The sequence below is a fragment of the Panthera onca genome, chromosome B3 (genome assembly GCF_046562875.1).
Source record: "Panthera onca isolate mPanOnc1 chromosome B3, mPanOnc1 haplotype 2, whole genome shotgun sequence".
NCBI classification, from domain to species: Eukaryota; Metazoa; Chordata; class Mammalia; order Carnivora; family Felidae; genus Panthera; species Panthera onca.
In genome coordinates, this window is record NC_138344.1 from 48039379 (window position 1) to 48056003 (window position 16625).

A 16625-nucleotide genomic window follows, 5' to 3' on the forward strand; every position below is an offset into this window, starting at 1 on the left:
AGAAGAAGACCAAAGCAGGAGGCATCACAATCCCAGACTTTAGCCTCTACTACAAAGCTGTCATCATCAAGACAGCATGGTATTGGCACAAAAACAGACACATAGACCAATGGAATAGAATAGAAACCCCAGAACTAGACCCACAAACGTATGGCCAACTCATCTTTGACAAAGCAGGAAAGAACATCGGATGGAAAAAAGACAGTCTCTTTAACAAATGGTGCTGGGAGAACTGGACAGCAACATGCAGAAGGTTGAAACTAGACCACTTTCTCACACCATTCACAAAAATAAACTCAAAATGGACAAAGGACCTGAATGTGAGACAGGAAACCATCAAAACCCTCGAGGAGAAAGCAGGAAAAGACCTCTCTGACCTCAGCCGTAGCAATGTCTTACTTGACACGTCCCCAAAGGCAAGGGAATTAAAAGCAAAAATGAACTACTGGGACTTTATGAAGATAAACAGCTTCTGCACAGCAAAGGAAACAACCAACAAAACTAAAAGACAACCAACAGAATGGGAAAAGATATTTGCAAATGACATATCGGACAAAAGGCTAGTATCCAAAATCTATAAAGAACTCACCAAACTCCACACCCAGAAAACAAATAACCCAGTGAAGAAATGGGCAGAAAACATGAATAGACACTTCTCTAAAGAAGACATCCAGATGGCCAACAGGCACATGAAAAGATGCTCAACGTCGCTCCTCATCAGGGAAATACAAATCAAAACCACACTCAGATATCACCTCACGCCAGTCAGAGTGGCCAAAATGAACAAATCAGGAGACTATAGATGCTGGAGAGGATGTGGAGAAACGGGAACCCTCTTGCACTGTTGGTGGGAATGCAAATTGGTGCAGCCACTCTGGAAAACAGTGTGGAGGTTCCTCAAAAAATTAACAATAGACCTACCCTAAGACCCAGCAATAGCACTGCTAGGAATTTACCCAAGGGATACAGGAGTACTGATGCATAGGGGCACTTGTGCCCCAATGTTTACAGCAGCACTCTCAACAATAGCCAAATTATGGAAAGAGCCTAAATGTCCATCAACTGATGAATGGATAAAGAAATTGTGGTTTATATACACAATGGAGTACTACATGGCAATAAGAAAGAATGAAATCTGGCCCTTTGTAGCAACGTGGATGGAACTGGAGAGTGTGATGCTAAGTGAAATAAGCCATACAGAGAAAGACAGATACCATATGTTTTCACTCTTATGTGGATCCTGAGAAACTTAACAGAAACCCATGGGGGAAGGGAAGGAAAAAAAAAAAAAGAGGTTAGAGTGGGAGAGAGCAAAAGCATAAGAGACTCTTAAAAACTGAGAACAAACTGAGGGTTGATGGGGGGGTGGGAGGGAGGGGAGGGTGGGTGATGGTTATTGAGGAGGGCACCTTTTGGGATAAGCACTGGGTGTTGTATGGAAACCAATTTGACAATAAATTTCATATATTGAAGAAACAAAATAAATAAAACTTTCACTGTGCTTTTTATCACTGGCTGTATAATGTTCTACAATAAATAAAAAAAAAACAATGACTTCGAAAAAAAATGCAAAGATGCTTTGAAAGACACATCCAAATCACACAATAAGGTACAGATGGCCTCTATATAGAATACTTATGTATCTGTTAGAGAAACTGAATTTGAAATTCAAAATATTGTCACATGAACTAAGGATGATTTTCTTTTATTTTGACAAGATTAATTTTTTTAAAAAATGAAATTTGGTGAAGGCCACAAGGACAATATGTAGCCCACAAAACCTAAAATAGTTATTAGCTGGCCCTTTATGGAAAAAGTTTGCCTACCTTTGTCCTGTGTAGAATCCTAAGGATAGAATACGTGACTTTACCAAGTTTCAAGATACAAATTAAATCTATAAAAGTAAACTGTATTTCTCTATACTAGCAACAAATAATTGAAAACTGAAATTTTAAAAATTTACAATAACATGAGGAAGATTAAAAACTAAGGGACAAGTGTGAAAAAAATGTACAAGACCTGTATTCCAAAAACTACAAAAAACTGCCTACAGAAAATGAAGAAGGCTTAAAAAGTAGATATGCTCTATTCATGATGTGGAAAACACAGTATTAAGATGTCACTTTTCCAAGTTGATCTACAGATTTAATGCAACTCCAAGCAAAATTTCCGTACTACCAAAACCACCTATAGATTCAATGCAATGCCTCTCTATCAAGATTGCAGTTGCAGTTATTACAGAAGTAGATAAAACAATCATAAAATTTATATAGAACCACAAAAGATTTCCAAAAGCCAAAGCAATCCTGAGAGAAAAGAACAAAGCAGGAGGCATCACACTTCCTGATTTCAAGCTATATTGTAAGACTAGTAATTAAAATAGTATGGTATTGGCATAAAAGCAGACACATAGACCACTGGAACAGAATCAAGAGCCCAGAAATTAATCCATGCATATACAGTCAACTAATAATGGGAAAATGATAGTGTTTTCAATAAATGGTGCTGGGAAAATTAGATATTCACATATAAAAGAATGCAACTTGATTCTACCACTATCAGTTTAGTCCAAGCTACCTCATCTTTCACACTGCACCTCTTAACCAGCATCCATCCTTCCAATCAATTATCCACACAGCACACAGAAATACTTTCCAGGTACACATCTGATCATAGCAGAGTCTCCTTTCACCTTTTTCAAATAACCATACAGTGACTTTATACTACTCTTTGGGTAAAACCTGTAATACTTAACATGGCCTAAAGGATCTAGATGGTTTGGCCTCTACCTAATGTTGGAGGCCTCACTTTGCAACACTCCCTTGACATCCATCCCTGACTTTCATACCTTGTCTTTCTTCCTGCCACAGTGCCATTTTTTACATAGGATTCCTTTTGTCCATAATCTAGCATCTAACTCATTAATATTATTTAGAACTTAGCTTAGAATTACTTTTTAAAAAAGCATTCCTTGAGGTGCAGGGTTGGCTCAGTCAGTTAAGTTTCCGACTTCAGCTCAGGTCATGATCTCGTGGTTTGTGGGTTTGAGCCCCGCGTCGGGCTCTGTGCTGACAGCGCAGAGCCTGGAGACTGCTTCAAGTTCTGTGTCTCCCTCCCTCTCTGCCCCTGCTCGTGCTCTGTCTCTCTCAAAATAAATAACATTAAAAAAAAAGAATTAAAAAAAAAAAAAGCATTCCTTGACCTGGTTACCTGCTGAAAGCACAGTTGCACCTTAGTTTTGCTTGATGAACTGTCTAACACACAGCTTCTTCACTATGAAGTGTGTGATTGTAAGCACCACATTTATTTTTATCATGTTTATATCTCTAGCCTCTAGTAAAAATCTGGCAGGTACCTAGAAGGCCCTCATAAATATTTCTGAATGAATTAAGGAAGAATTAGATATTCTTTGTTCCTAAATGACATGGACTTGGTGACATGTTTTAAATGGATTACAAGCAAATCATCAAATGCCCTGTTTTAAGAATTCCAATTAAACCATCACAAAGTTGTTTTTCCTCATTCCTTCCTGCAGTGTGTTTCAGGGGCAATTATTATGTTTCAGGCACTGAGACCCAACAATGGATGAGACATTCAGGGTCCCTCCACTCATGCAGCATCTGGTTTAAGCTGACTGACTTTTCATTTTGAAAGTTACTCTTATTCTAAGGCCAGATTACTTGTTTCCTAACCTCTGTGGAGAAGAAATATATCATTATTTTTAAAATAAATCTTTAACTTTCTTATGACTCTGAGGAAATCTTGTTCTATTTTATGGAAAATTTACTCTTTCTTAAACATACAGACCTGAATAATTTTAATTACCTACCTATTTATATGTCTAATGAGAATGAGAAGCAAAGTACAAAGAATTAAAATGGAAAATAAAATATACCTCCTCACAAAACTTATATACAGACTAGACGACAAGCAAAAACCTAACAGCATATGCCCAGAGTCCTTCAAAGACAGAAGTTAGAAATAAAGCAAAGTAATTAAAAAATGAAAAACTTAAAGACATACACATATTTTTTCAGAAATCTGAAATAAGTTATGTCTAAGAACTCTGATCTTGAAATGCCTACTTCATAGCAAATAGTTACACAAAATGTTATCCCAACTATCTTTAAACTCATCACCCATAATGCTGACTTGGGATCAGAAATTTATCTTGGACACATTTGTTTTTACAGTGTTGATGGTTTTAAACTGAGATCGCATACCAAATCCTCATTACTTGAATTTGTAAAATGGCTGATTAGGATTATTGCTGTCATGGAAACTAGTTTTTCCTTCTGCTTCTCTAATGTGTGTGCTAAAACAGACATCACATCTACAACCAAGAATTAGCAAATCCTGGCATATACATGGTTATTCCATTTTCTTCAAAATCCCTTCAGAGTGCACCAAAGTGAAAATAATACTCCAAGAGCATGCTAATTATTGGCAAGTTATAAAGATGACTTCCTAACTTGCTTACTAACTTCTATTAATAAATCCCTGTCATCATACTATCACTGATGGCTCTTGAACATGAACATAGTCTGATCACACAGCATAAACTATCTCACAGAAGATATCTTAAAACTCTTTAGTCACTGTAACATATTTGCCTCTGTTAAACATGTTAGAGGATTCATCAAGTTCAGTTTAGTTCTATGTTCTAACATAGTGTTACTGTTAGTTCTAATACTTATTAAGTGTTATTAATTTAGTCCAAAATGTATCATCTGTGTCTATAATGACAGTGGCTCCTAATTTCATCACCCAAGTCATTGTTAAAGTATTCATTATTGTCCTAAGGGAGAGATTCCAATGGAGCATCACTTTTAGGCTGACATAGAACCAAAAACTAAGAGCCAAAATTTATACAAGATTTTGATATACAAAATAGAGTATACAAAAAGTTTTTACACAACATGGATATGTGAGCCTTTATTTATTCAACAGACATTTCAGGGACTGAGTGCTAATTCTATGACCATCACTGGCTAGATACCAGGATACAACAGTCATCCTTACAACAACCCTATAATAGTGACTATCAAAATGTTGTCTCAGAAGCAGTGGCATCAGCATCAACCTGGGAACTTGTTAAAACTGCTTCCTTAAAGTAGTTACAACAGGCCTCACCCCAGACCTACTAAATCTGAAACTCTAGGGTTGGGGCCCAGCAATGTGTTTTAATAAGCCTCCCAGGTAATTCTGATACACGCTCAAGTTTGAGAACCACATAATTGCATTAATATACTGAAAAATTGAGGCTCAGAGAAGGAAGCAGACTTGAGGTGGAAAAGGGACATTTTCCTTTCATCTATCCCCAGAGATTAGAAAAATGTCTGGCACATAATATGTGCACACAATAAAGATTTTTGGATGGGAAAATGACTGAATCCTCTAAAGAGGTGTGCTATCATCCAATTATGGCAATAGCCCAAGAAATATAATCCTAACTTATTGAAGATGTACATATTGATGATGAAAGTATTTCTTCTTTGAAGAGAATTGTTTGCCATGACATCAAGAATTATAATTTAAAAACTATTATTTTTTACTCTTGCATAAAAGAAGTTACCAAAGGTGACCACTACCCAAACTGTTCAATTTTTCCATACCTTGTTATTTTGCCTTGATTTACTTAACTCCAATTTATACTTTTCTGCCTCTTCTAGAGCTCTATTCAACCGAACTTCTGTAGCACTTTGATTAGTAGCAGCCTGTTTTTGTAGTCTTCTTTTATTTTCTAATTCCTGTACAGTAAAAGAAATATATGGGACATTTATGAATATATCACAAGTTCCCTCTATTATTATATAACATTTTCCATTTCTCCCAAATTTTACACACACACACACACACACACACACACACACACACACATACAGCTGGGGGCGGAGGGCTGAAGACTGACTGACAGAAGTCTCAGGGAATTCTCACTTCCAAATTTGTAGTAGGAAAATATATCCTTAAAAATGTAGTTATGAATTCAACTTTCAAATTACTATTTGTTTGGAATTTTCTACTTCTTTTTATGTAGTATAGAGATTCTCTGTATTTATTTTATAAGCAACTCCTTGTAACTACAATTCTTCCTTTGGGAACCTCCCCAAAACACCCATGTAAGGCACAAACTCTCTCATAAACACTGTGTTTATGTAAACCTAACAAAGTATAGAAGAAATATTTGTTAAAAACAGAGCATTCTATGTTAGCCTTATAGGGAAAATCCCAACTCTGAGCAAAAACAACAGATCTTGTGGATTAATTTTCCCCATCTTGGGGTAGGTTTAGACTTGCATTTCTGCAAATATTCTAAGAGATGCTGCTGCACAGAGTCTACAGGCCACACATGAAGAAACATGAACATGTAGGATAAACTCCAAATTCTACCATCATCTGGCACTACAGTTTCATCTCCTGCCAGAAATGTTACCTTCAGATGTATCAGCAGTATGTGGATCTCTTCTAAACAGCTATGATGTTTCTTGCCTCTAAGCCTTTGCTCATGCTCTTGCTTCTGCCCTGATCCCTCCTGCCTACTCCTCATTTTTACATGCTTATCCTTTAAAACTCAGTGAAGGGTGTACACGAGGGCTTTACCTCCTCCAATAAGCCTTCCCTCATTATCTTCCTCATTCTCCTCCTAGGCTGGATTAGGTACCCTTCCTTTAGAGCTTCTACAACACCGTGACGCACATTTATCATGGTACCTGCTGTGGAGAACTGAAACTATCCATTTACTTCATTTCCCCCACTATAATATAAACTCATTAAGGATAGAAATGGTCTTAATTTCTGTATTCCCAGAACTTTAATGACATGTTTATTCAATTAAATTTATTTTGTAATACTTAACCCACTCTTCTTTGCATTTCCTATAGTGCCTAGTACAGAGCTTTATATACAACAGATACTCAATAAATATCAGGGAATTGAAATGATGCAGTTAAAGCTACAGTTGTCTGTTTTCTTCTTTTATTAAGTTTTTTTTCTCCTGGCTGCATCACTAGGTTTTATTTGAAAACTGATCTCCCTGGCTCTGAGTAATTAAGGGCAAAACAAAACAAAATACAACAAAACACATGCTGCTCTTTATGTAGGTTTCTAAACAAATCAAACTGTGTATGGGTACCATCTGCTATCACCAGCCTTCTTCACAGCTTTGTGGGTGGTAGCTACAGTAAGAGCAAGCTTGATTTATCTCACTGTTCACATGGAAAAGGCAGAGATTCTCATTAGCTAGAAAGTCCACAATTCTAGCTGCCTCATTTCAGCCTCCTCTCGTAAGAATATGAGATAAATCTTTGCCCTTCTCTTTCCTCCTGGTGACTTTGTAACCTGCTTCATAGAGAAATGGAAACCATCCTACACCACATTATGTTCCCCTTTTTGTGAATCAATATTGACCTCCTGCTTGGGAGAAGTGAAAAAGAAAAACGGTAGCCATTAGAATACTAAAATACGAAATAAAATACTCCTATACGAGTAAATCTACTAAGGGAAAACCTTACCAAAAACTTGAAAACATTGCTGCTTTCAGTCACACTCAAGGACTCTCTACAAAATGCATACAAAGTACCAATATTTTTTATATATGCTGAAAATAATAAAGTAAACCTATTGTTACCAAAGTTAAGCATTTTACATGTTGTTAGAGAAAATTTTTATGAAAGATCTCAAGCCCTTACTTTTACATCAGCTTTAAAAGAAAAATCTAGATAGCTTAAATAAAATAAAATCTAACTTTAAAACTCAAAGAGTATGAGATCCAAGAAATAATTTGCCATCCTCTGATAACTTTTAAAGCATTCATAAGGCACTACAAGAGGGCAAGAATACAGAGAGGTATGTATCAGTAGCCACAGCACAGGATGAAATGTAGCAAATGCTTTAAGAGGAAAAAGTCGCCACAGTAATTTAGAAGAGAAATAATCACATGAGGACAACAAGTAAATGATCAGATAAGGTTCTAGAAACAGGTGGCTAAGGTACAAAGAGCATTAAACGTGGAGTCAGAAAACCTATGAACTGTGATAGACTCAGTTTCCACATCTGAAATTGGAAGTGATGAGATGTGTATCTAATTACTTATGCAACACATTTATCAAGCACTTACTATGTGCCAGGTACTATTCTATATGAATGATGGGCACATGATAATTAACCAAAGTTCCTCCCTTCATAAAGCTTACCTTCTAGACGAAAAGACAGATGATAAGCACATACATATATACATACTCATACATAATATCTGGTAGTGATAAGGGCTATGAAGAAAAATAAAGAAGGCTTGGCGCCAGAAGCGAGAGCCCCTTGGGGCTCATCCTGCCCTCCCCCTCATTGGGTCAGTGAAAAAACGGTAAGAGTAGTGGTATTTCACCGCTGGCCGGCAAGGCCGGCAGACCCTGCCCCGCCCCTTCATGGGGGGGGGGGGGGCGGGGACGCCAGGGTCCTCCCACTTATTTTTTTTTAAATGAAATTTATTGTCAGCTTGGTCTCCATACAACACCCAGTGCTCATCCTAAAAGGTGCCCTCCTCAATAACCATCACCCACTTTCCCCTCCCTCCCATCCCCATCAACCCTCAGTTTATTCTCAGTTTTTAAAAGTCTCTTATGATTTGGCTCCCTCTCTAACTTTTTTTTTCCTTCCCCTCCCCCATGGGTTTCTGTTAAGTTTCTCAGGATCCACATAAGAGTGAAAACATATGGTATCTGTCTTTCTCTGTATGACTTATTTCACTTAGCATAACACTCTCCAGTTCCATCCACATTGCTACAAAAGGCCCTATTTCATTCTTTCTCATTGCCAAGTAGTATTCCATTGTGTATATAAACCACAATTTCTTTATCCATTCATCAGTTGATGGACATTTAGGCTCTTTCCATAATTTGGCTATTGTTGAGAGTGCTGCTATAAACATTGGGGTACAAGTGCCCCTATGCATCAGTACTCCTGTATCCCTTGGGTAAATTCCTAGCAGTACTTTTGCTGGGTCACAGAGTAGATCTATTTTTAATTTTTTGAGGAACCTCCACAGTTTTCCAGAGCGGCTGCACTAGTTTGCATTCCCACCAGCAGTGCAAGAGGGTTCCCGTTTCTCTACATCCTTTCCAGCATCTATAGTCTCCTGATCTGTTCATTTTAACCACTTTAACTGGCGTGAGGTGATATCTGAGTGTGGTTTTGATTTGTATTTCCCTGATGAGGAGTGATGTTGAGCATCTCTTCATGTGCCTGTTGGCCATCTGGATGTCTTTAGAGAAGTGTCTATTCATGTTTTCTGCCCATTTCTTCACTGGGTTATTTGTTTTCTGGGTGTGGAGTTTGGTGAGCTCTTTATAGATTTTGGATATTAGCCCTTTGTCTGACAAGTCATTTGCAAATATCTTTTCCCATTCTGTTGGTTGCCTTTTAGTTTTGTTGGTGGTTTCCTTTGCTGTGCAGAAGCTTTTTATCTTCATAAGGTCCCAATAGTTCATTTTTGCTTTTAATTCCCTTGCCTTTGGAGATGTATCAAGTAAGAAATTGCTGCGGCTGAGGTCAGAGAGGTTTTTTCCTGCTTTCTCCTCTAGGGTTTTGATGGTTTCCTGTCTCACATTCAGGTCCTTTGTCCATTTTCAGTTTATTTTTGTGAATGGTGAAAGAAAGTGGTCTAGTTTCATTCTTCTGCATGTTGCTGTCCAGTTCTCCCAGCACCATTTGTTAAAGAGACTGTCTTTTTCCATTGGATATTCTTTCCTGCTTTGTCAAAGACTAGTTGGCCATACTTTTGTGGGTCCAATTCTGGAGTCTCTATTCCATTGGTCTATGTGTCTGTTTTTGTGCCAATACCATGCTGTCTTGATGATGACAGCTTTGTAGTAGAGGCTAAAGTCTGGGATTGTGATGCCTCCTGCTTTGGTCTTCTTCAAAATAACTTTGGCTATTCGGGGTCTTTTGTGGTTCCATACAAATTTTAGGATTGCTTGTTCTAACTTTCAGAAGAATGTTGGTGCCATTTTGATTGGGATTGCATTGAATGTGTAGATTGCTTTGGGTAGTATTGACATTTTAACAATATTTATTCTTCCCATGCATGAGCATGGAATGTTTTTCCATTTCTTTATATCTTCTTCAATTTCCTTCATAAGCTTTCTATAGTTTTCAGCATACAGATCTTTTAAATCTTTAGTTAGGTTTATTCCTAGGTATTTTATGATTCTTGGTGCAATTGTAAATGGGATCAGTTTATTTGTCTTTCTGTTGCTTCATTATTAGTGTATAAGAATGCAACTGATTTCTGTACATTAATTTTGTATCCTGCGACTTTGCTGAATTCATGTATCAGTTCTAGCAGACATTTGGTAGAGTCTATCGGGTTTTCCATGTATAATATCATGTCATCTGCAAAAAGTGAAAGCTTGACTTCATCTTTGCCAATTTTGATGCCTTTGATTTCCTTTTGTTGTCTGATTGCTGATGCTAGACCTTCCAACAGAAGTTGGAATTCCAATGGAATTTGTCCATTTCTTCCAGGTTGTCCAGTTTGTTGGCATATAATTTTTCATAGTATTCCCTGATAATTGGTTGTATTTCTGAGCGATTGGTTGTAATAATTCCATTTTCATTCATTATTTTATCTATTTAGGTCCTCTCCCTTTTCTTTTTGAGAAGCCTGGCTAGAGGTTTATCAATTTTGTTTATTTTTTAAAAAAATCAACTCTTGGTTTCATTGATCTGTTCTACAGGTTTTTTTTTTTTAGATCCTATATTATTTCTGCTCTGATCTTTATTATTTCTCTTCTGCTGGGTTTGGGGTGTCTTTGCTGTTCTGCTTCTATTTCCTTTACGTGTGCTGTTAGATTTTATATTTGGGATTTTTCTTGTTTCTTGAGATAGGCCAAGATTGCAATGTATATTCCTCTCAGGACTGCCTTTGCTGCATCCCAAAGCATTTGGATTGTTGTATTTTCATTTTCATTTGTTTCCATCTATTTTTAAATTTCTTCTCTAATTGCCTGCTTGACCCATTCCCTGGTTAACCCCTCACAGGGATGGGAGGTGGGCCACTGGGGGCCTCACTTATTCTACACCTCTCATGTCTCTTCACCATGCCAGACTAGAGTCAAGGTCAACAGGGTCTTCTTTCCCCCCTGATTCCGCCAAGCCTGTTCCCCTGGCTTTGGTTTCACTGGATAGTAGGTAGGGACAGTGGGAATCTTGTTCATCTATTCATGCATGTCACTAATTAGGTGATGAGGCATTTGGCTACCTTAAGAGAGTCATATTTACTCCCGAAATTTACATTTGGAAGGCTTCCAAATGTGGGGATGATTCTTATAAAGATCTGGAGGGAAGAATTATAGACTGAAGGAACAATGAAAACAAAGATCCTGAGGTAGGAATCCATTCAGCATATTCAAAGATCACCAAGGTGGTATTGCTATTGAGGTAGGACTATCAATCTAGGAGGTTACTGGAATAGAGTAAGTGAACGACAGTAGCTGGGGCTTGGATAGAAGTAGTGAGTTTTTGATAAGTAGTTAATTCTATGTATTTTGAAGATAGAATTGACAGAACTTGTTGATGGGTTGGATGTAGATATGGGAAGAGAGAAGGAGCAACAGGACTTTTGGATTTTGGCCTGAACAACTTGATGTCTTTTACTGAGAAGGAGAGGAAAAGCATGTTTGCAGAGGGCAGGGAAGCAGGAGCTCCTTTTAAGATGTACGAAGTTTAATATATCAAGCAGAAGTATCAAGTGGGCACCAAAGAAGAGGTTAGAGCAAGAAAAAGAAATGTGGTGGTGATCAACATATGGATGGTATATAAAGCCATGGAAGTGAATGAGAGCATCTAACAACTGGATGTAGACAGAATAGTGAAGAGAGCCAAGGACTCAGCCTTGGGCACTTCCACATGTAAAGATCAAGAAAATAAGGACGAAAATCATTAAGTGTGCTATAGAAGTCAAATGAAAAGTATTTCAAGGAGTGAGTAATCAACCATGGCAAATGTTACTGAGAGACAAATTACTGAAAGGAATAATAACTGACTACAACTGGCAGTGTGGATTATTGATGATGTTGTAAAGAATGGTTCTGAGGCAGAGCAGAGATGGAAACCTAACTAGACTAGTTTCAGGAGAGAATGACAAATGAGGAATAGAGACATTGGGTATAAACAACCATTTTAACAAGCTTCACTATAATGGGGAGCAATGTTATAGAGCTGGAGGTACATATAAGATCTATGGAGGTTTTAAAAAATATATTGCATATTCTATAACATGTTTCTATGATAATATGAGTAATCCAATAGATGAATGTGATTTTTGAGAGAGAAAGACAGGATAATTGTAAAAGCAAAGTCCTTGAGTAGGAGAGAGGGTATGTGATCCAGTACATGGTAAAGAGAGGCATTTACACAGAAGAGGTAGGAATCTATTGTCATACATTAGGGGGAAGCAGAGTAGATGGGTACAGAGGCAGAGACATTCACAGATTTAGTGACAGGATGACAAAGGGTTATCTTTTGATTTTATTTTCTTAGTAAAACAGGGGGCAAAGTCATGAACTTAAAATGGGAAAGTTAGAAGAAGTACTGAAAAGTTGAGGAGAAAAGTTCACCTGTTTAATAATCATCTTGGGAGAGGGAAATGACTTCTCAGAAAGTTGGAGAGGAAAATGGCATTACACCTGAGATTTGTAAAATAAATTAAAATAGGACCAATCCATTTGGCTGGTGTTTTTTTGTTTTGTTTTGTTTTGACAGCCCAAATTCACTGCACTTGAGGAAGCATGCAGTAGCAAGGACATTAGGTTTAACTAGGCTTGAGTTTTGCCCACACACTAGATTTGCAGGGAAATTAAGAATATACAATGGATAATTAAGTAGTGAACATGAAAACTAAGCTGGGAGGAAGGGAATAAAGAACTGGGGGGAGATACAGATCTGTATAATAAAAATGTATTTGACTATACACAACTATCTTATGTACATGATAGCAATTTGTAAACTACACAATATTAAACAAAAGGACCATTAATATAACAGCTCTACAGGACACATCTAGGCAAAAATTTAAAAAACTTTCTTTGCAAAATAAGAACTTGAAGAAATTAAGAAAATGATTTTGAGTAGTTTTGCTATAAAAGCAAAAAAGAATAAAGTATCTTCAAGAAATGATACAAACATCAATTTTAGCTGGGGAAAAAGATAAAAAGAGAGCAGACTTTTTAAAAAGTGAGTTACTAATGATAAGCATGTTTGTGTGACACAATCCATGGTCAGAGAAACTTGTGGATGTACCTGCTGACTTTAATTTGACCAAAACCAACATAAAACAGAGATTAAGTCTTCCACACATGATAAACAATAAGGATCTAACATAAAAACACATCATAAGCAACTAAAAGAAATAATCAAAACTTGTTAAATGACTATTCAGAGATCATGGAAAAGAGTAGGATGGTGATTCCTGACAGAAGGGAAATAAATGAAGTAGTCCTATAATCACCCCAGCATTCTGCGTCAAGGCAACACCCACACTTTGGGTACAAGGAGGAGAAAACACAAATAGAGCTCAAGGTCTGTTGAGCTGAGTAAGGAGACAGAGATGGGAGTTGGAGGAGACTGAAGCAGCTAGAATTTCTAAGAAGGGTTCAAGTAAGGAGGAACTCCATTAGGAAGGAACTTCAGGAATCCACATACTGAGGATTAGGCCACACCTGCATACAGAGAAACTCAACAAGGCCAGCAAAGAACAAGCAGGAAGTGTATATAGAACAATTCACGTCATTCAGACAAGGAACGAAGACATTTGAGCTCTATACAGACAGAAGTGAGAGTCCATAGTGATAATCTAAGGCATTCAGTGGAGATTTTGGAAGATATCTTTAAGGGAAGCCTTGGTAGTAGAGTTGAATTATTCTTGGAGGCTACTCTAGACACACCCAGCCAAACTTAAAAACAGGCCTCAAAGGGACTATATTGAAAAATATCTGTTAAAACCCAATACTAGCTTCAAAGAGCACACTAAACACAGACACTCAATAATATAACATTCACAATGTCTATCATCCAATATAAAATCACTAACCAATTCTAGAAGCAGGAAAATGTGATTGATCTCCAGGAGAAAAAATAGTCAAGAGAAACAAATCCATATCTGAGAAAAATGATGGATCCAGCAGACAAGGCTTTCCAAACAGCTATTTTAATTATATACATTATTATAATGAGAACATAAAGTGAAAATATAAAACAGAATCAAATGGAACTTCTACAGATAAATAATATATCCGAATGAACTTTTCACTGGGTTAAGAATAAGAACACATCAGACATTGAAAAGAAAAGATGAGTGAACTACTGAAGACATAGCAACAGAATCTATCCAAACAAAAAATATAAAGGAAAAAGGCTTAAAAACATCAGTGACCTAATATCATTGATATATTATCAGTGTGATAATATCAAGTGGTGTAACAAAAGTATAACTGAAGTCTCAGGGGAGAGAAATAGAGGATAAAGAAAAAATACTGAAAGAAATAATTGCCAACATTTTCCAAATTTCAGGAACATTATAAACCCACAGATCCAAAAAGTTCGACAAACTTCAAGCAGAATAAACACATTCTCCACACAAAACTAAGAAAACACATCATTATCAAATTACTGAAAACCAGTACCAGGGAATGTCTTAAAAGCAGAGATAAAAGATGTAAAAATAAAAAGGTAGACAGAGCAAAGAATTACTGTGAAATTTTTGTCAGAAATGACATAACCTAGGAGACAGTGGGATGGTATCTTTAAAGTACTAAAAGAAGACAAAAATTTTCAACTGATAATTCTATCTCTAGAGGAAAATACCCTTCAAAAACGTAAGGGTCCAAACACAAGTGCATACAAAATTGATGAAATATGAATAATACCTGTGGCGTGTACCAATGTTGGTTTCCTGGTTTTGATATTGTACTGTAATTATGTTCAATGTTATCAATGAGGGAACTGAGTGAAGGGTACACAGGACTTATTATTTTTCCAGCTTTCTGTGAATCTATGATTTTCAAAATAAAAAAAATTTAAAGAAAACAGTTTTTTTTCAAAGAAACAAAAACAAAGAATCAGTAATTAGCAAACTGATACCACAAAAATGGAAAGAGTAGTTATTTCAAGCAGACATATACAAAAACAGATCTAAAGAATGAAGAATACCAGAAATGGCAAGTATAAAAGGCATTTTCATACGTTAATCTTTTTAAACTATAACTATTTAAAGAAATATTGTGAGATTTATGACATTTAAAAGTAAATGTATAACAACACAAGCATAAAGGAAAGGAGGTAGAAATGGAGTATATGGTTGTGAGCGTCTTATATTTGAAAGAGTATAACATGATTTGAAGGTAGATTGTGATATGGTAAATATGTTTTTTGTGTTTGATGTAATTTATGCATGCAAACATTTTTGATGTTTTTTGTGTTGAGTCTAACATAAAAATATAAAACAAAGATATAGCCAATAGGGGAAAAACCACAAAATACTAAAAAATATTTAATTCACAAGAGAAAGGAAGTAACAGAACAGTTAGAAAAGCAAGATGATAGATTTAAATCCAAATATCAAAACCTGAATTAATGTAATTGGTATGAACATGCCAATGAGAGACGAGACCATCGAAGTAGATAAAAAAGCAAAACCCAATTTTGTACTGGCTATAACAAACTCATTCTCAGTATAAAAGGCAGATGACAAGTAAAAAGATGTATCACACAAACACTATGCATCATGAAGCTGGAACTACTACACTAATATCAGAAAAAGTAAGTCGACTTTGGAACAAGAAATATCATCAGAGATTTTAAAAAAGTATTTACAAAGAAGCATTAATCAAAACCACTACAATCCTAATTCTGCAGGCATCCAAAATAGAGACTGAAAATACATGAATCCAAAACTGATATAACTGAAAGGAGAAAAAGACAAATCCACAACTCTAGTCAGAGATTTCAGCATCGGCACCTAATAAATGATTAAGCACTTTAACAACACCATCAACAAACTCACCCTAATACTTGCAGAACACTCCACTCAACACAGCATACTATATATTTTTTTCAAATTACATGAAGTATTCATCAAAAGATGCTAAATGCTGGTCCATAAAACTAGTTGAGATAAATTTTAAAAGAATGAAATCATACAGGGTAGGTTCTCACACCACAGAATTAAATTAGAAATCAACAGAAAGACATGAAAAATGCCCAATTATTTAGAAATTAAACAATATACTTCTATATAATCCAATGATCAAGAAAAATTATAAAGGAAATGGGAATATACATTGAACTTAATGAAAATAAAAAGACAACATCAAAATTTGTGGAATGCAGATAAGGCAGCACTTAGAGGAAAATTTATAGCTTTAAGTGCTTATGTAAGCAAAGAAGAGACAGATAGAAATTTGAGAGTTGCCAGCTAACATGGAGGAGCAGCAAGGAAGTTTTTTTTGCCTCTCTTGTCCCTGAAATGCAGCCAGATCAACACCAAACCATCTTGCACACCTAGAAAACTGATTTGAGGATTAACATAACAATACAACCTGAACCACAGAATTCAGCAGGTACGTGGCACAGAG

The 16625-nt window shown here is 36.3% G+C and overlaps 1 protein-coding gene across 2 annotated transcripts in view; it reads right to left on the reverse strand.

The window, feature by feature from the left end:
- TEX9 (testis expressed 9) overlaps positions 1-16625 on the reverse strand; it is a 63752-nt gene that overhangs the window by 16302 nt on the left and 30825 nt on the right. For both annotated transcript variants that reach the window (XM_078448637.1, XM_078448638.2), the window contains one exon: positions 5616-5750. In XM_078448637.1, the coding sequence (XP_078304763.1) occupies positions 5616-5750 (135 nt within the window). The remainder of the gene's footprint in view (positions 1-5615; positions 5751-16625) is intronic.